Source organism: Podarcis tiliguerta (assembly GCF_965153285.1).
Source record: "Podarcis tiliguerta genome assembly, chromosome: 13".
Taxonomy (NCBI): Eukaryota; Metazoa; Chordata; class Lepidosauria; order Squamata; family Lacertidae; genus Podarcis; species Podarcis tiliguerta.
In genome coordinates this window covers 36,189,174-36,210,283 of record NC_139546.1, presented here as the reverse complement: position 1 = coordinate 36,210,283, position 21,110 = coordinate 36,189,174, and the positions used below count along the sequence as shown (strand labels likewise).

The 21,110-nt window shown below is 44.7% G+C and overlaps 1 protein-coding gene across 1 annotated transcript; it reads right to left on the bottom strand.

The window, feature by feature from the left end:
- Nucleotides 1-6,638: 6,638 nt before the first annotated feature.
- UBE2S (ubiquitin conjugating enzyme E2 S) lies at nt 6,639-18,612 on the bottom strand. Its single transcript, XM_083408843.1, has 4 exons — nt 18,204-18,612; nt 12,599-12,746; nt 9,078-9,268; nt 6,639-7,152 (listed from the first exon to the last, which is right to left on the bottom strand). The coding sequence occupies exons 1-4, from the start codon at nt 18,204-18,206 to the stop codon at nt 6,862-6,864; spliced, it is 633 nt and encodes a 210-aa protein (XP_083264969.1). The 5' UTR covers nt 18,207-18,612; the 3' UTR covers nt 6,639-6,861.
- Between the last annotated feature and the right edge of the window lie 2,498 nt (nt 18,613-21,110).

Below are 21,110 nucleotides of genomic sequence, written 5' to 3'. Positions count from 1 at the left end.
TTGATTTCCTTCCTCTGACACTAGAATATTTCATTTCTTCAAAAGAAGGGGGGGGTAACTTTCTAGGGAGCGGGTGGCAGGTAGTTAATTTACTAACGGGGGAACGTGTTTAAATTTATGTACTGTGTCTGTTTTTCAATAAAGGACATTGTGTGAAACATACTTTGCCACAAGTAGTTTGTTCAGATATATCTAGGTTGTGGGGAGCAGGGATTTACCAGGATCAATGAAAAACATATGGTGCTGTTCCAAGCTCTCCAAAGGGCAATGGAGATCACCGTGCCTGAGAATTGTCTTACAAAATCTTTACATGAGAAGAATAGGCTTTCTGGATCAGATCAAAAGTCCATTTAGTCCATCACACAGTGGCCAACCATTAGTTTCTGGAAGCCCACAGGCAAGCAGGCAGGAAGACAATAGCCCCCACTTAAGAGCCCAGCAACTCAGAGGTCACCTATCTTTGATAACTGAAAGACAGACAGACAGACAGACAGACAAATAGTCATCATGACTAGTAGCTATTGAAAGCCTTATGCTGCATGAATTTATCCCATCAACTTTAAAGCTAAACTGGCAGTGGTGACTGCTACATCTTGTTGCAGAGACTTGCTTCTTTTTGTCGCTCCTGAATCTCCCAACGGTTCAGCTTCCATTGGATTACCCCAGCTTCTAGCAGAGAGGAAAAAAACCGTCCGCAACAAGCTCCTTGAACCTCACAGCCTTATGTTGCCTGTGTACATGGATTGCTGACAGGCCTCTGGCCACACACTTGAAATCATTCCTCAGCACATTCTAGGGATTTTCATTATAGGGGCTTCTCCACCCCAGAACAGGCCTCCAGCATCAATAAGGCATTAGTTGTCGCAAGCAATTCTGCAACTGAAGCTGTTCCCCAATATTGCCAACACCAGAGGGCAGAAAAATTTTCCCCTTCTAAACATATACAGTAGTAGCTTGGTTTACGAACTTAATCTGTTCCGGAAGTCCGTTTTTAAACCAAAGCGTTCTTAAACCAAGGTGTGCTTTCCCATAGCAGCGGGGGGACTCAATTTACAAATGGAACATGCTCCACAGGAAGCGGAACATGTTGTGCTTCCAAGGCAAAGTTGACAAACCAAAACACCTACTTCAGGGTTTGCAGTGTTCTTAATCCAAGTTGTTCATAAGCTAAGCTGTTCTTAAACCAAGGTACCACTGTACTTGGCACATAGCTGGTAAAGGCACACCAGAAAATTACCAAATCCCAATTCTCTAGCTCCCCTTACTCCTATTTTCAGAGAACTCAGGAGTCTTGGCAGCCATCTTTTCCCCTGCCCACTTTAACCCTGCAGGCACTGGCTTCCAGAATCCCTTTAGGTTGCCATTTAAAAAAGAAAAAGCCCTTCCATACACGACACAGCGGAATTTAGTACATTGTGCTTTTCCTAGCAGGGAGGTGCTAGGACAACTTTCACCTGCAAATGCCACCTTCTCTTCTGCCTTCTGTTAAATGTGCAGGAGCAGGCCGCTAAAACAAGGCACACCCATCAAGTTGCCATTAGACTCCTCTTTTTAAGCCCTCCTAGCTGAACGCACAGGATATAGCTTTGCCTGTTGGATTTCTGTCTTAAATCACTCAATTTAAGACAGAAGAGGAAGTGGGGTTATATAACCAGTCTCTTTCCCCGCTCTCTTGCTCCCTGGAGTTTTAACCACAAGCCAGTTAGTGCTGATCTGCACTAATCCCCATGTGGAAAGGATGCTGTAAATATGGTTGTAAGGAGCTTGTGATAATCAGCTGGACACTAGAAGCAGGTGAAGCGGCTGCTGCTGGAAAGAGCCCCTCTCCAGCTCTGAAATTTCGCTTCTCCCCCACCCCCAGCATATTGTGCAAAACCAACCAGGTGGCAGTAAAGACCTTGCTAAAAATTACAAGGAATCAGCACAAAACCAATTACGAAAACACAGAAAGAGCTAAACTGGTACGATGAAAACAGCACTCAATCCCCAGCTTCTTGCTTTGAACATGGCAAAGTAGTGCCACCTGGTGGGCAGAATGGAAAATGGCACCAACAATCCCTGTATCTGAAGTGGCAGTTTAATTTCTAAATCAAGGCAGGCAAAGCTCAAATATAGCTTCAAGACAGGCCAAACTATGCCTTTGCAACTAGATTTCAGAGTTTTTCATGATTCCTCAGTGCTGGAAAGCATACTCTGCACATGCTCAGATACACATTATGCCTTATCTCATGCCAAAGGCCTGAGGCCTATCGCTGAAAATAAGCTAAATACTAGCTCAACTGAGTCGGGAAAAGAAAGAAAGAACAACTTCAATCACCAGCGTCTCCAGGTAGATTTTGGAGACTTCTGCCCAATACAGTGGAAAGCTGTTGCCAGTCAGTGTAGAGAGAGACCAATGGCCTTACTCTGTTTAAGGATGCTTCTCCAGAATTCCTAATGTTGTTGTTGTTGTTGTTTAGTCGTTTAGTCGTGTCCGACTCTTCGTGACCCCATGGACCAGAGCATGCCAGGCAATCCTGTCTTCCACTGCCTCCCGCAGTTTGGTCAGACTCATGTTTGTAGCTTCGAGAACACTGTCCAACCATCTCGTCCTCTGTCGTCCCCTTCTCCTTGTGCCCTCCATCTTTCCCAACATCAGGGTCTTTTCCAGGGAGTCTTCTCTTCTCATGAGGTGGCCAAAGTATTGGAGCCTCAGCTTCACGATCTGTCCTTCCAGTGAGCACTCAGGGCTGATTTCCTTCAGAATGGAGAGGTTTGATCTTCTTGCAGTCCATGGGACTCTCAAGAGTCTCCTCCAGCACCACAGTTCAAAAGCATCAATTCTTCGGCGATCAGCCTTCTTTATGGTCCAGCTCTCACTTCCATACATCACTACTGGGAAAACCATGGCTTTTACTATACGGACCTTTGTTGGCAAGGTGATGTCTCTGCTTTTTAAGATGTTGTCTAGGTTTGCCATCGCCTTTCTCCCAAGGAGCAGGCGTCTTTTAATTTCGTGACTGCTGTCACCATCTGCAGTGATCATTCCTCATTTATCCACCTGAATTTAACGAAAACACACAAGGGGTGGGGTGGGCAAAAGGGGCCAAGATCCAGGAATTCAAGACTTGTGGTTCTTTGCAGTCAAGTCTAAGAGGGGTAAGAGGTGGAAAACTGGGAATTAAGGCTGTCAGGTTCAAAGTCAGAGAACATGGATGCTTTTAAATCCCCTGCTGCAGGCAGGACCCTAGGCAACCACAGCTTCCCTTGCCCATTCCTCTCCCAAACAATTATCCACCAGGGACCCCTATTAACTGTGTGCCATGTAGCAAGGTGGCGAGAATGGATGACAGGGCCTGAGAGGGAACAGGCAGGATACATTTCTCATCATGGGGAAATTTATAAGTGTGTGAATATTCTCCAGCTTTGAATTAAGACATCTATTAACTAGAACGGCCCTTACCCAACTAATCAATGAAGCAAGCTATTTCAGGACAGATCCAAATATGTGCAAAGTTAAGTTTTCACCTTTATCCATTCGTCCAATCAGAGCCGGTCCTACCATTAGGTCAACTGGGGTGGCCACCTCAGGCAGATTTTTTGAGCATCTCAAAAGGACAGTAAATTGTCCATTATTTATTACTGTATTTTTGCTGCCAAGTTGCGGGGAGAGGCTCATATTGGATTTTCAGCCTTAGATGCCAAAATTAACTTGACTGGCCTGGGTGACCCTGTGCCTTGACTTGGGTGACAGTAGGGAGCAGGGTTGGGACCGTTTGTTGCTCTGTCTTCAGGCTGCAAAATGTCCTGGGCCAGCTCTGGAAAATCTGCGCATAAAGCAAAATTTATACACAGGAAACTTGCCAAGTGTGGTGAGGGAACGGCACACTACCCCCAGGCAATTCTCCTTCATGTGTTGAGAAGCCTACAACCTCTAGGGTACGCTGGCTCATCCAAAGAAACTTGGCTAAAACACACAAAACAGGAAGATAATCAAGGACAGTGCTGCCCTCCGCTGGTTCAGTATATTCCTACATCCAAAATGCAGTAATAACGCAAGGAAAGTCCTGCCCAGAATCCTTCCCACAATGGCCAAGTATGTTTCTGAGAAGCCCACAAGCAGGACACTGGGGCAACAGCTCTCTTCCCATTACTGCTCCAAAGCTAATGGAAATTCAGACTACAAATCTGGAGGTAGAATAGCTAGTCATCTCAGTATCAGCTTTACCTACCATGAATTTTTCTAATCCACTTTTAAGTCACTTAAATTAGTGGTAGTCATATCTTGTGGCCGTGAATGCCAGTTAACTGTGACTATCTGAAGTAACTTCCTCTCATCCTGGATTTTCAGTTTTGCTGGATTTCCCTGGAGAAAAGCATCTGCCCACCTTTACTAAGATTTTGTCCCCACTGCTATTCTTACGCTGTATTATTTTTTGTGTTTACATCTTTTTTATATAAAAAAAAATCAAGCCACCTAGAGGACTCTGGTAATGGGGGCAGCATAGGCATGCCAAAAATAAATGCCCATTACACCAAACTGAAAAGCTCCCAATATTGCTTTTCCGCACGGAGAGGTGCTCTAGCCAGTGACCATTTCAGTTGCTCAGCTTTCAGTGTTGCATTATAAGACTGGTTTTCAGCCTCATTTCAGGAACTTTTTATATTCATACCTCCAAATCAAGCTTACCCAAGAGTTCATCAGATTACTTAATCTGCCACATAGCTTTATGTGCTCAGCTAATGTTTATGCAGGTTAGCAGATGAACCCAGTTTGAATTGGCAGAATGACTTACTGTGACCTGCATTTGGTGACAAACCACTTAGAGAGTTCACCAAGTGCTTTGACTAAAAGTTTAAACTAATAAGTTTTAAACTAAAAGTTTAAACCCAAGTCCAAAAGGATGACATCGACTCACACTGAAACATTCCTGTCTGGTACCAAGTTGCCTTAAGAACTATCTATGCCTATATAAACTTGCATCACAATTAAGATCAGGTTCAAGAGCCCTGTTTGCTGTCCCACCAACACATGAAGTTGAAAGGACAAGTGCCAGAAACAGGGCCTTCCCGTTGGTGGTGCCAGGCTTTATCGTTCTTGTCCTTCTCTTGAAGACTTAACAAACACTTTTAGTGCAGTTTTAAGACATTTCATAGCCCCTACCTGGCAACAGGTGTTTGTCGATCGCTTTAGATTGTTGAACTGCAACTGAATTGTAACTTTATTGCTTTTCTGTTTTTAATTTTGTACACCACTCTGCACCATGTCTTTTAGAAAAGCGGTATATTCAAAAAATATTTAAAATATTTATATACTGCTTTTCAGGTGAACCTCAAAATGTCTTTACACGAAAATATTTCAAATAAACATTCTTAAAAATTATTTAATAAAATAGTAAATATAAGCTACAGAAGAAAAACTATGGAGGAAGTAAAACACTTCTAAAAAGCCAGATCTGTTTCCCCCCTAGCCCTGTGGTGGCAGTTGTGGGAGGGAAGACCGTTGTTAAAGTTCTGTGTGCACAAAGAAGCACACACCATGCGGTATAGCCCATGAGAAATGTGTGTGCACGTTAGCGTACAAGGAACTGTGGAGACCTGTCAAACAGCCCCTTGACTGCCTGCTACTGTGCCAGCCAGAGGGTGCACCACAAGGCCCTCAAAAAACCATGTGGGCTACCTTACGCTGCTGGCATGTTGTGTACTGCTGAGGGGTGTGTGTGTGTAAACTACGGAACTGGGTGAGGACAACTGTACTAGTAGTGTCCAAAGCTGCACCTGCATTTTTATGACACAAATGCATACAACTGGGACACTGATGGAGGGAGAAGAAATTCACACGTTCCATTAAATCATTTACTTGCCAGCTAATGTGTGGAACAGTTCAGATGCCCCTCGTGTCATCACAAATCCCAGCATTCATCACCTCTTCCCACATCAAGGTAGCTTAACACCAGTGCCATGGGAGAGTTTAAGGGGTCGCGGTGGTAAGGGATGCAGAGGCCAGTATTTTGAATGAGCGAATTCATTTGGACACAGAGGGAGATCACTCTGCTCAGCTGACTTGCCTTAAGAACGTACTTGCTGGATTAGGCCAAAGGCCTGAAAAGCAGCTAACCAGATGTTCCCAGGAAAGCCCATGGCCACCCCAACATACTGCCTCTAAACAGAGGTCACATTTAGCTTGCATGGCTAGCACGCACATAGAAAGACCCTTCTTTGCTTAGATTTGCCCAGCTTCCTTTTGAAAACAAACAAACAACTAAGTTAGTGGTCAAAACCACAACTCGGAGCAATGAATTCCTTAATTATGTGTTGTGCAGAAAAACATTCTCGTTATCCTTCATCAACCAATTTCAGCAAAGTAATCCTGAAGTCCAACAGTAAAGAATCCTCTTTCCCTTTACCTGCTCCTCATGGTTCACAATCTTATCTACCTCTATAAAGTCTCTTCTTTGATATCTCCCCCCCCCCCCAACCGCAAAGCAGCAACCTCTTTTTAAAGCCCTCCGTCAAAAAGGAAGATGCTCCCCATTTCCAATCCTCTTATTTCGATGCTCCTCTGCGCTTCTATTAACATCCTTTTTAACGGTAAGGGCAGAGCATTCTCAACGTGGGCCGCTGGTTTTAGATGATGGCACAACCAAACATTAAGAGCCTTCTTAAGAAAAAAAAGGCATTTAATAGATTTTCCTGCTTTTATAATTTAAATAACTTAAAGACGGAAAAGAAGAAAAATCTGACAAGGGCGAGACAGACTTGGACTGCAGCCTCAACGTGAAGGTGGGAGAGGGAGAGAGGAGAAATGGAGAATGTACTTGTGGAACCCCAATGCCCACCCACCCTGTGCGCCAGACCCCACCCCGCCGTCCCCGCTGGCCCCTAAAGCCGCCGGAGAGCTCGCTTCTTGTCGGTCTTCTTCTTGGAGGCCAGTTTCTTGTCCCTGTCGCCTGCATGTTTCTTAGCCATGGGGCCTTCCCCCGAGGCACCGGCCGAAGAAGAGCACGGCTCGGCAGGGTCCTTGGTGCGCAGGCCGGACGAAGGCTGGGCATGGATCTCCGTCAGGAGGCGGGCCCGGGAGGCATATTCCTCATAGTTCTCCAGCAGGAGGCGCCCTGCTTCCTCATTCAGGGCCGATTCTGGATTGGGATGGATCAGCAAACACTTGATGGTCTACGAGGGGAACAAGGAGCGAGGGCAGTCAGAACCATGGGAAGGAGAGACATGATCAGTGTTAGGAACAGGGCCTTCTTGGCAGTGGTGCCCACCCTGCGGAACAGCCTCCCACCAGCTGTCAAGGAAATAAACAACTATCTGACTTTTAGAAGACATCTGTTTAGGGAAGTTTTTAATGTTTGATTTTTATTGTGCTTTTTATATCCTGTTAGAAGCCACCCAGAATGGCTGGGGAGGCCCGGCCAGATGGGCAGGATATAATATATTATTATTATTATTATTATTAGAAAAGAATCCAGCGAGCTCTGCCATTGGCCAGCCAAACAAGGGCGTCTCAGAGTGGGCGTTGTGCCCACTCCCTCCCAGGAAGAGTAGAAGGACAGGAGGAAGACCAGCATGGTCTCAGCCACTGCTTGGCTGCTGCTTCCCTCTACCCCAGCAATAAATCTGCTTCACAAACCAGTTGTCTTTGGACTGCTAAAGTGAGGAGAAAGATGCACTGACCCCGGTCAGCAGTCAGTGGGTGACAAGCTGCTAGGCCCCCTTTTACACATTGCCTGGATTTATTTCTGTTTATTTATTCCATTTATATATACAACCTTTGTCTTCCAAGGAGGTCAATGTGGTGTACAAGGTTCTCCTTCTCCCCATTTCATTCTCACAACAACCTCGTGAGGTCGGTTAGGCTAAGAGCTTCATGGCTGAGTGGGGATTTGAACCCTGGTCTCCCAGGTCATAGTCCAGCACTCTAACCATTATACCACACTGGCTGCCTTCCCCAATGTGGTGCTCTCCTGATGTTTCATACTGCAGCTCCCTTTGGCCCCACCAGCTGACATGGCCAGCAGTTGGGGCTGATGGAAATTGTAGACAAAAATTTCTGGAGGGCATCAAGCCGAGGAAGGCTCTTTTCATGTGTTGTAAGTTGCCCTTTGGAAATCATTCAGTCCTAGAGATGGGGCATAACTCTGAAGCAGAGTTCAGAGTTCTGCCTGCAGAAGCTTCTCACTCTCAGCCCGACACCAGATTCAGATTAAAAAGTGGAACCAGGAACAAGGCACTCTATTATCACCTTGGTACAGATATGTGCTTGTGAAAAAGGAGTGTTGCTGGTTTGAAAGTGCCTGTCAAAAGCTCAAAGCTTGTGGGAAGTGAATGCATTAGAGAAAAGGCTAAGGAAGCAGCAAGCAACCTTCCTGACGTGCAAGCGTTTTACTAGCAGGGATATTATAAGTGGATGATTTCAAAGCAAGATTCTTCTCTCATACATTCTGAGGTGGAACAGACAACAGGATCTGTCCTGTCCTATTTAGTTACCATGATGGAGAGCTGCAATTCAAATCCAGGAAAAAGCAGTCAATATTCTGGGGCCCCAGGACCACCTAAATACTGTGGCATCATCTATCCCAAGCTCCCACAGAGTCCTAGCTCTGTTGCTTCAAAAGTTACCTAACTTAAAGATGGTAGAAAACCTAGAAAGGAGCAAGTTTTAATGGCCGCTGACTAAGGTGTTTTTTAACTTACTCGTCACCTCCCTTTTAACTGATTCATTAAATTTAAATACTTCAACATACTGCCAAAATATTAAGAGAGTTGCCTAGACCTAGCCACTCGCAGGGGAAGAACCCATAAGAAAATGGTCATATTCCCAATTACAGGGGCAAACCATGGCTCAGAGGCGAGACATGCTTTGCATGCAGTTCAATCCCTGGTATTGCCCGTTGAAAGGATCTTAGGCATCAGGCAAACGAAATGTATCTGCCTACTTGAAACCCTGTCACACCAATGCCAGTCAGTATAAAAAGTACTGGACAATAAGTCTGACCAGGTGAATTAACAATATTAACAATTTTGGGTTACAACCCAATTCAGGACCCAAACATACCATTTTGGGATGTAACCCAGTAAAAACCACCACTCACCAGCAGGACATGTCGGATGCCCAGTTCCGCTTTCCAGTCCTTCTTGAGGACGTTGACGCAGATCTCGCCATTGGCCCCCACGTTGGGGTGGAATATTTTGGTCAGGAAGTAGCCTTTGGGTGGGCTGGCTGGAAAGTCTTTGCCGAGGATGAGCTTCATGCGGAAGAGGCCACCGGAATATGGGGTACCCTCTGCAGCAGGAACAGGAGAAGGGTTGTCTCAGCAATACCGCAGGATGGCATCTCCCACTCACTGTACCCCACACATGGTTTAAACCACAGCTCAGTTATCTCTGATGTCCAGCTAACTATTTTGCTTTTTTGTCTGCCTGATCTCAAGGAGTGCTCCCTTTTCCCCTTCTCTATTTTTTGAGAACGCCAATATGGCCTCCTCTAGATTTCATCTTCTACAGCAGCCATGATGATCCACAAGACCTTGGGAGCTAAAAAAGATGCTGGCCAAGCCATTGGTATCTGAGTGTTGTTTCATGATGTGGTTGGTGCTCTGTACCACGTTGGGAACAAATTATTTTGTAAAAAATTGTATACCACCCTATACCTGCAGGTCTCAGGGTGGTTCACAAGATAAAATCATGATATAAAAACACAGAATACATAATCAAAATAAAAACAAGAACAATCCAATAACTCCCCCCTCTCAAACACATTATAGGTAAGTTCAGTCAAAGGAGATTATGGGGTGTGGCACTCATCTCCGCTTTCAGGCCGAGGGAACCGATGTTTTTCTACAGACAGCATGCCAGGTCATGTGACCAGCATGACTAAACCGCTACTGGCGCACGGAGGACCGTGATGAGTGCCAGAGCGCATGGAAACGCATTTACGTTCCCACTGCAGTGATACCTATTTATCTACTTGCACTGGTGTGCTTTCGAACTGCTAGGTTGGCAGGACCTGGGACAGAGCAACGGGAGCTCACTACATCGGGGGGATTCGAACTGCCAACCTTATGATCAGCAAGCTCAGTGGTTTAGACCACAGCATTATAACACCCCCAACAAATGATATGCCTTGTCAAAGACTGTGGAATTTTCACTGAAAATGTAATTTGAATCCTGAATTATTATTTTCTTGGACAGTCTTCTGAGGCAACAATCGTTGATGATGATATTATCATCATCCTCACGTCTCTGGATTAGCAGAAATTTCTCCTATTACCGTTGAATAAACTTTTATTCCTGATTCAGCCCTGCTTAAATTCAGAGAAAACCTCTGTTCTTCTTTTCATGTATTGTATCTGAAGTCCCAGAACTTAATACAGTGATTTGTGACTTGGCATGTTCTGTGTTCCTTATTTATTTATTTTTAATTAAACTGGAATGTAGTGGTTAATAGAAAAGCATAGCAAATATCATAAACCATAGGATATGGGATGAAAGAGGGTTATAAAACATGAAATGGGCACTGCAGGAGTGAAGTGAATGATGCCTTTCAATGCTATTTGGTGGCTGCCTAAGTATACACAGAATAAACTCAGGGAAGAGAGGTTTATCTTTTAGAATGCTCTGGTTGGTCACAAGACAAAAAAAGATGACATTTTAAAAGTTAATAGTTAAAAGTTAAAGTTTATACAAGCCCAGATAAAATTATGAGTTTGTTATATTAAAATGCAAAACGTTTCTGTTTTCCCATTTTATTTCTGGTGTGGTTTTATTTCTAGAAGCCAGACATTATATGGTCTTGCTGTAGAAACTGAGAACTTGGTATTTCAAGAAAACTGAATCTTCTCTTCAGTTAAGAGAGATTGTCCCAAATGTTAGATAAAGCCCACCATACCTCTGTTACATTAGAGAACTCTTCTCTCTCTGAAACACCACGTTTAGAGATACTGTAGAAGATTCCAGTTTGGGCAATGGGGTTGAGAAATCAGATAGACAGAGTACAAAAGAGATACAAAAAAGTTTCAAGGTTCCTCTTGGTCTCAACAATATTTACAACCCAACTGTGATAAGGAAGGATTCTTAGTGTACAAGGAGGAAAAAGAGAAGAAGCAATCCAAAATTTTGGGAATGTCATTATAAATTAATGAAAGGCTAATTTTTAATAAGGAGTATTATTATTCACGTGTGTGTAACTGAAGGAAACAAACTAAAGTGTACCCTAATTTTGCTTCCTTTTTAGCATTATTTAGCCCCGTTTTGCTTTTTCTCCAGCAACTCTCCTGAATACTGAAGGCCTGCTGACTTCTTTTTTTAAAGGAGCTAAATAATAAGTCTGGTTTCCCCCCCCTCTCTTTCTCTTTTTTCTTTTGGCCTTCACCTCAAGCCCTTTTCTGGGGCAAGTTTGTCTACTTGCAAGGCGGACATTTTTACTCCTCTCAGCACAAGTTTAATAGGGGCTAGATTTTTCTTTTCCCTTTTAATTTCCAGTTTGGGGCTCAAGGATTCATTCGCCAGTTGAAAACAGTGGACCTCAACTTTGGTAGAGATGGACCCTCCTGAACATTTATTAGAACCAAGGGTGGGAAAGGGGTTAATTTGGTTTTATTGCTAGAAGTCTGAAAGTATATGGCCGGGCTGTGGAAACTGAGAACTTGGCATTCCTAGAGAATTGAAACTTCTCTTCTGCTAAAAGAGATTACACTGGCCAAATGGGCTATCTCCAATGTTAGCCCTAGACCCATTGATATCGATGGGCATAATCAACACAGGCCCGTTAATTTCAACACATCTACTCAGAGTATAATTTAACTGGATACACCCCAATAGCCCTGACCTCCTGTTTTCCACTTCAGTGTTATGTCTGCACTGAGCCACGGCTCAAGGCTGCAGCTTGGTTCCAGAGCTTCCCCCGCCTACAAGACCCCACCCAACTGTCTTATTTCTAACCACAAGGTTAGAATATATGAATATAGAAATATATATATGTATTATATATATATACATACATATATATAATATACAGTCATACTTCTTGTTACGTTTGCTTCAGGTTAAATCTTTTCAGGTTGCATCCTGTGGCAACCCGGAAGTACCGGAAAGGGTTACTTCCGGGTTTCGCCGCTCACGCAGACGCTCAAAATGATGTCACGCGCATGCGCAGAAGCGGCAAATCATGACCCATGCACACGCGGGTTGCGTTTTGCTCATGTTGCGAACTGGGCTCCGGAACAGATCCCGTTTGCAACCAGAGGTACCACTGTAAATACCTGCACGCTATAAGCAGCAGAAAGGTATCTGGATTCCCCCACAGGAGGTGCGGAAGAGAGCTCCTTTCCCCATCCTGGAAGCAGGTGATGGGAACAAGCTCTCCTGGACAACATAGGAATATTGATGGGAAGCTAAATTTAGGCTGCCTGTGGAGAAGAGCCCCACAACCCCTTAAAGGAGTCACCTTTCCATTCTTGCTTGGACAATGCCACTTGGCACTGTTGCCCTTTTCACAACAACCCATAAGCTACAGCTCTGCTGTACTTCATGCAGGTACTGCCCTCTGCCTCCTAACCACATGCCTTTTTAAAAAAGGAGTCTCGGAAAGCAAACTCCACGTGCCCCTTCTTACCAGGTCCTTCAATGGTAACTTGCACATCTGTGATGTCCTCCTCATTAGGGAATACTTTGATGCCTTCAGGTGGGTCTGAGGTCAGAGTGGAGACTTCCCTGTAGACCAGCCGAATCACGTGGGGAGGCAAATTTTCTACATTGGAATTCTGCAGGACAGAAAGGGTGGGAGAGGGAAAAGCAAAGAAGAATATGGTTCTTAGCTGAAATACAGTCCCTGCCTGGATCTGCCACCCACTGCTCTTGAAGGGGGCAGGGCTGACCAAAATTGGGAGTGACAATGTGCTGCAGAATGCCCGAAATGTTGCATAGAGGGTGACCAACAGATCTAACCAAGAGCCTCCAGCAACACAGAACAGGAAGGCCAACTCTAGGCACTAGTAATACTCAGATTTACTTGGGGGAGGGAATGGGAAGGAAAGCATAGTGCATGTAAATGGTGCTTACTTGGGTCAAACAATGTTCCAATGCCTTGGAACACACACACACACACACACACACACACACACACACACCTGTAGAGAAACACCACCATCCAAAATAAGCTTCCACTTCCTAGTCTTCTCCCAGCAAAGTCAGTGAATCATTAAATAGCTACTTGCTTTCCAAGGCATGTCACTGGAACACTGTCTTCTGCCAGCATGCCACTCGAAATGCTTACTCCTAAGTAATCTCCCCATAACCCACAAGAACCTGCCAATTCAAGCAGCAACGCGGTCTGCTTCCTATGTTTACTCACAAGTAGGCTCCCTGAAAGCCGTTTCATGCAGCAGGTTGATGACAAAACATAGGATCCATTTCAAAATGCACTTTCTTCTGATTAACTCTCACTCACCAAGAATTATGCGTGTCTTATTTTTAAAGTAATTTTTTGTTGATGAGCCCCTGACTGCAAAACCCAAAGACAGTCTAATTTCTCTCCACTAAAAACCATGTACCGTATTTTTCGCCCCATAGGGCGCACCAGCCCATAAGGCGCACCTAGTTTTTTTTGGGGGGGGGGGGAATAAAGGGGGGGAATTATTCCTCCCCCCCCAAGGCACGAGGCTGGGGTGGGGAAAGCCCAAGCTTCCCCCAGCCCCAGCCCCCAGAACAGGCTGCTCTTCGCAAGCCCTCCTGCGGCTTGCGCAGAGCTACCTGAAGCCCCAGCGCGATTGCTGAGCAAAGGCACATCAAATTAGACAGAGTAAAAGAAAAAGGAACAGCTTGTTTGCAAAAATTGATTTATCTTGTTTCATTTATCAATTGTTTCCAAAGGGATCAGAAGCCCAATGGTATTTTAAAGCAATATTACATCCCTCATAGTGGCAATTCTTGAAAGCACAGGCACAATTCCTCCTCAAAACTGCCTGAGTGGAACTTCCAGGGCTGAGGAAGGAAGGGATAGGAAGCAGCTACTTTGCAGCCCTGCGCTCGCAGTCCTTTGGTGGAGCACAAACTCTCATAACTGTCAAGACAACAAGGCTAGATGTGTTACAAAGAGCCAAAGTCACGTAGGCTCAAGAATCCCAGCATTCAAAAGTACTAATTGGTGGGGACAGTGTCAAATCCTACGTAAATCCCTTCCACCCCCAAGGCAAATGCTGCTACTTGAGAAAAGCCAATGTGGGTGAGTGTGGTACAGAGGACAGGGAGGGCTGTATTAGGATCAGAGAGGCAAGTTCAGTCACAAAGCCCACTGCGTGACCTTGGGCCGATCATACACTCTCAGAACAACCTACTTCACAGTTTAATTGTGAGGGTAAAACAGGGGAGAGTGAAATACAAGAATCATGGGCACAGCCCTTGAACTCCTTGGAGAAGAGGCAAGAGCAAAATGTAATAATGGGTTGAGAAAATACACTAGCAAGGTAGCTTTCACAGCAAAAGTTGAATCTGACTTCTCAAAAGCCTGCTGCCAATCTTGCAGCACAGCTATCAAACACAGCAAATCTGGAGTAGCTGGGCTTCTTCTAACCCTCTTTTGCACACACGGGTTTGTATGTTTTTAATTTCAGGTGAGAAACGGGGGTGAAAGCAAGCAGAGACACACACAAATTAAGCGGGTACCTGAATGACAGTTTTCTTTGGGGCTGTTCAGATGGTGTGTGACCCCCAATTCACATGAGGTAGCCGGAAAGAGATGGGGAGCAGGCCTCAGGCCTACAGTTTCCCAATTCACTCTCCTCACTTACTAAGCCAATGGACAAAGGCAAGGGATTCCATGATTGTTCAAAGCAGAGATTAAATCTGGCAAAGCAAGGGAGATTCCCCATTCAAACAAACACAGGATCTCTTGGTCTGTTAGTCACTTTTTCAGTGTGTGTGTGAGAGAGATAGAGAGTGAGTGAGTGAGTGAGTGAAATAGAGAGAAAGAAAACACACGAGAAGGCAAGCCTGCTCTCACCTTTCACCCCCCTAATCCTGAGAACACCTCATCTAAACAGCCCCCCATTGCTATTTATTTATATTTTGACACCTGTCAACTGTAGATCCTCATTTGCACGGTCAGAAGGAATTAAGTGGCCTGCATTGCCAGCAAACATTGACATACAAAAGCAGGACAATTGCGAAGGAAGAAAACCTTTTGTACTTAGGTTACGCAAAGTCTTTAGGCAAGGTATGCCTTAACTTTTCCCTCAGACACAATGTGTATTTGCGGGTGTACAATTTTTGTTACTTGATTGTCATTTCTACAAACGCTCCACCTCAGTTCAATATCATAGGGTGGCTATTTGCAGCCTCTGCTTCTCAGACCAATTCTGCACACACCCTAAAGGTGCCCACATATGTCTTTCAGGGTGCTAAAGGGGCTGCCCACTTGCCATTTTAAAAGGAGCAAGCTGACCTAGCCTCCAACATGTACCAGCTCTCCCTGGGGAGTTCTTTCCCATCTCTCTCTCTGACTCCAACAGAAACTAAGTTTTACTACCGTAGCGTACATGGACACAAAAGCATGCAGCCCAAAACTGAAAAATAAACCATTTGGGTCACAGTCTAGCTCAGACTCTCTATCAATCTTGCATCCTCAGATTATGTTGGACTAGCTAGCAGGACCAGTGGCCAGGGATGATTTTAGTCCAACAACACCTGGGGACCTAAAGTTGTGCAAGGCTAGTCTAATTAGTTAACTACATCTACAGCCTCCTTTACCACAAGTACAGAGGAGGCCACACTTAAACAGGACACCCCACAATACCATTTCTGATCCCTTCTGGATCAAAGCAATGTGTCCCACGTTGCTGGATGTTTTTTTCTTGGAATCCTCCAAAGCTAACAAAAATCAGATTCCATGCCAGGCTCATTCTAATGGAACTTAAAACACAAAGTCACCAACAGTGGGAATGCTGCCCCCAAAGGGCATTTCAAGAGTAAACCAATAGTAAGGATGCCAAATGGCAAAAATGCATCACCCTTGGCTATAAAGGAAGACATCAGAGGAGGCATCCTAGCATCTCTTTGGAGTAACTGTAAAATAAAGTACCAACACTCAAGAGCTTACAGATAAAGAACACACTCACAAGGAGAAAAATATTACACACCACTATGTATGGCTTTCTACGTGAACATTTTCATTTCGTCCATAAAAGTCATCACTTCTGCTTAAGTTACAAAGTGCTTAACCTTCATTGACATACACATATACTATGTGTTGAGTAACGACTAATGGTTTTTGATAGATTACAAAAAAATTAAGTTATCATGGAAGCTCAGTCCTACCCTGCACACAAAACTGCTGCCTGTGTGTAAACCATCTGCTGGGGGGTGGGGTTGGGGAAGAGGAGAGAACACTGCTTGCCAAGGATTCGTCCCATGAGAAAGAGTTTACAATTAAACACATCTGAAAGCATGTAAGAGGTCAAAGGACTGCGCAGGTCTCAAATACAAAATGAAAATTTAAAAACATGTATGCAGCACTGCACATAGAAACATATACCCAAGGGAACCAAAGGCCTAGACTGGAACAAATCAAGACAAAAGGTTTTTAAAAGGCTAACCAACTTTATAGATCTTAAAGCAGTACTCTTACAACTCCACTGAGTAGAAGAGTTTGCAAACATGGAGGATTTTGCTTTGAGAGAAAGGGGGAGCAGGAGAAGACAAACTGTTCAGAGTACTGCTGTATCTTCCTAAATCCTCATACTACAAAAGAATAAAACTACTCAGAAAGCAAACTCTAGATGCCTCCCAATACAATCCTATACAGTATGTTTATTCAGGAGCAAGTCTCATGGTGTTCAATGCCCAGGATTCCAGCCTTAATAAAGAATGTCTGAGATATGTTTCCCCATATGTAAAAAGAACAATCCACCTTTTCTATTATGTATTATTTTGTACAAGTGATTACTTTCTGTGTTTGCAGCAAGGAATAGGCCTTTAGCCCTGCACCTGGAAATCAAACAAAATACAAGGTATTTTGGAAGGCACTGGAAAGAAATACATTCTTTCTTTCCCTTATAAATCAAACAATATAAAATATGCCTCAAGAAATATGATCCAAACAGGGAATGTAATTAAATTCTAGAAAAGCAAAGGTGGCTATTATCAAAATGCATTATTTACCCTGTAAGGAATCTATTGTCCCAAATAAATATCTGAGGATTTTTTAAAGACCTTGATACTCTCAATAATGTGTGTTTTTCATATGGATCATGCATCAAGGATGCCACAGCTCACACATCTAAGAAAGGAAACAGGAGGAGCAAAGTTGTAACAAAGGATGGAAAATATTGTGGCAAGTGGGGAATTAAGTTTTTTTCAAGTTTGACTTCCAGTGTGGGTAACTGCCCACCCCTCCTATACAAAAATTATTCCTCCCATAAACACTTATAAAACCCTAATGAAGTCGGACATTTTAAACCAGGGATGGAGAACCTGCGGCCCTCCAGCTGTTGGACTCCAACTCCCATCATCCCCAGTCAACATGGCCAATGGTCAGAGATGGTGGCAGTAGGAGTCCAATAACAGCTTCCCCACCCTGCTTAATTTAGACAAATACTCAGAGAAACTGGCATCACTACATCTGTTATACTTGCACCTCCATTTTTAAATGCCTTCCCAGTGTACTCATTCCACACCAAAGAATATGGGCCTCTTTAACCATATTATAAAATGAGTTCCTTTAGGAATTGAGAAGCTCCTTCTGAATGTTTCACTTTCTCTTCATATTTCATCAGTACCTCCTCTATTAGGATTCCTCCTCTATCATGACACCCCTAAGCCTGGCACTAGATCAGGAAATTCCACCCTTTCTCTACACCAGGACTTCAACAGGCTTCTCACCACTCGCGCCACAAACACTGACATATATCCAATGCTAAGTCCAAGTATCTTATTACAAGCAAATCCTACACAGAACCCCACTCCCAGATCCCTTCCCCAAAACAAAACCATAACCTTGGAACCCAGCTGAAAACAGGCAGCCAAAGGTTTCACTCCATACTCCTGGATTTTGCCTACAGGCACACAAATATGAACAGATCCCCATGTTAACCATCCCTTGAACCTTAGATCAGTATTGTGCAGTAAAGTCACATGCCACCAATCCCAACCAAGTTCTGGTAGGTCCCAGAACCAAGGAGAAAACTTCAAATTAGGCATGGGCAAACGAGCCAAAAGCCACTCACCATTGTGTAGGGTCTGCACAGAGGATTGTAGAACAGCACAACCTTTAGAGGGCTCACATACGCACCTTAGTCTACACCTAAAATATCGTGCGCCTACTCCTAACCTGGGTCAGGAGCCCCCTACTCCTATTGAGAAAACGCTAGATACTAGGGTTTAAGAAGTTCCACCTTTCCCATGCATTTACGGGGGGGAAACCAGATGTTCCCCCCACCCTCCTCCTTCTCCACGCTGTTACCAACTCGCTTATGCCACCCTCACTTTAATGAGGGTGGCCGGTGCCCAGCAAACGTTTTTATAACCCTCGGCCAAAGCCAGCCACACCCCTTTGGAACCCCAACCGCCCAATCAGGCCCGTTAGAACGGAGGGGGTCCGTTCCTCCCCCCTCCCTTCTCGGGTGCTCTCCTCGCGGAGAGCCGTTGACAACCAATGTCCGCGACGGCCGGCAGCCAATGAGGAGAGGCGTAGTGGAGAGGCGGCGCTATAGTGCCTGATTGGACGGATTTGAATACGAACGTTTGGTGAAAGCGGCGTTTAAAGGGACGATAGTTTGTTTATCTGCTAACGGTTGCGGGAAGAAACTGGGTGGGGGCGAATTTCAAATCCTTCGATTGACGCGCCGTTTCGCCAATAGAATGTGAGAGTGCGCGAGAGACGCGGCTCGGAGAAATAGTAACTTGACGTGGCGATGTAGCCAATAGGCGACGAAAAAGTGTCTGGCTGAGGGGAAAGCTCTGCCTCCGGTTCTTCCTTATTCAAACAAAGCGGGCAGGTTCCTAATTGGCCAAATGAGGAAAGTAAACCCGCCCAACTGACGACAGGAAGCAGCTAATTAGGGCTGAATAAGTTAAATATATTTCGTCTAATAATTATGCATAATGACGGGATACACTAAGAAGCGGGTGGGGCTTAACAGGGGAAATGACTGCTCGGGCGACCAGTTCGAGATGTTCTCAACCATCCTGTTCTCAATAATGTTCATGGACACGCACACTTGACAGCTGCCATTAGCACCATCTATGAAGGAAACATCGTTGCAACTGCTCTCTGAAGGCGTTTGTGATTAAGGCTGCAAACCTATGTTCACTTACTTGGGAGTTAAGCCTCGGTGATTGTAATGGGGCTCACTTCTGAGTAGACAGAGAGAGAATCGGCACAAAGGTTTGTTTGTTGTTGTTTGTTGTTTAGTCGTTCAGCCGTGTCCGACTCTTCGTGACCCCATGGACCAGAGCACGCCAGGCACTTCTGCCACCCGCAGTTTGGTCAGATTCATGTTTGTAGCTTCGAGAACACTGTCTAACCATCTCGTCCTCTGTCGTCCTCTTCTCCTTGTGCCCTCCATCTTTCCCAACATCAGGGTCTTTTCCAGGGAGTCTTCTCTTCTCATGAGGTGGCCAAAGTATTGGAGCCTCAGCTTCACGATCTGTCCTTCCAGTGAGCACTCAGGGCTGATTTCCTTCAGAATGGATGCGTTTGATCTTCTTGCAGTCCATGGGACTCTCAAGAGTCTTCTCCAGCACCATAATTCAAAAGCGTCAATTCTTCGGCGATCAGCCTTCTTTATGGTCCAGCTCTCACTTCCATACATCACTACTGGGAAAACCATAGCTTTTACTATACGGACCTTTGTTGGCAAGGTGATGTCTCTACTTTTTAAAATGTTGTCTAGGTTTGTCATTGCTTTCCTCCCAAGAAGCAGGCGTCTCTTAATTTCGTGGCTGCTGTCACCATCTGCAGTGATCATGGAGCCCAAGAAAGTAAAATCTCTCACTGCCTCCATTTCCTCCCCTTCTATTTGCCAGGAGGTGATGGGACCAGTGGCCATGATCTTCGTTTTTTGGATGTTGAGCTTCAGACCATATTTTGTGCTCTCCTCTTTCACCCTCAATAAAAGGTTTTTTAATTCCTCCTCACTTTCTGTTTGTTTACCTTGGCTTAAAAGGGAACACCACCTCAATTGCCATGTTGCCATCAGTTGCTGAAGATAACACAAGTGGGCAGTGCAGTAGCTACAACTTTTTTGCCCTGGGTGAAGCCCCCACAGGAGCTGCCAGCCTGAGTGGAAAGCATAATGCTGGTGGTCGACAAAAGAAGTTTAAAGACTCTCTCAAGGCAAATCTCTTAAAATGTAGTATAAACACCAACAACTGGGAAACACTGGCCTGCAAGTGCTCCTGTTGGAGAACAGCCTTTACCAAAGGTGTCCTGGGCTTTGAAGCTTGAATGTGGGATGAATGGTAGAAACATGCTAAGAGGAAAGCACGCTTGGCAAACCCTCACCATGATCAACTCCTGCCCAGAAACCTATGTGCCCACTGTGGAAGGACATGTGGATCCAAAATTGGCCTCCACAGTCATTTACGGACTCATTGTTCAGACCGTGTTCATGGAAGACAATCTTACTCAGCTATGAATGATTGCCAAAGAGGAAGAAGTGTGTATGCAAATACACATGGGTGGGTGTGCCAAACTGGGTCTTTGACCTGGGTAAAATAAAGCCTAGTTTCACCCCTGCAAGTGGGAATAGTTGCTTTTACACTAAGTATCCTGCTTGTGGGCTTCCCAGAGGTGTACAGTTGCGACTCTATGAGAACAGAATGGACTAGGTGCACTTTTGACCTGATTCCCACAAGGGTCTTCTTAGTGCCCATCCACACTGCTGAATGTTATGGATTGTGTACCCCTTGTGCATCCTTTAATTCCCCCTCGGGAGCTGGGCTCCCCCCCCTTTAATTATTCCACTGTGTGTTTAATTGTTATTTATTGAATGTGTTAACACAAAATACATAAAAACAACAACAGAACAGAACAATAACCTCCCCTCCCATAAACACATTTAGAAAAATATAGGATGTTAATCCACCCAAGGCATGGTTGAAGAGGAACGTTTTCCCCTGGTGCTTAAAGG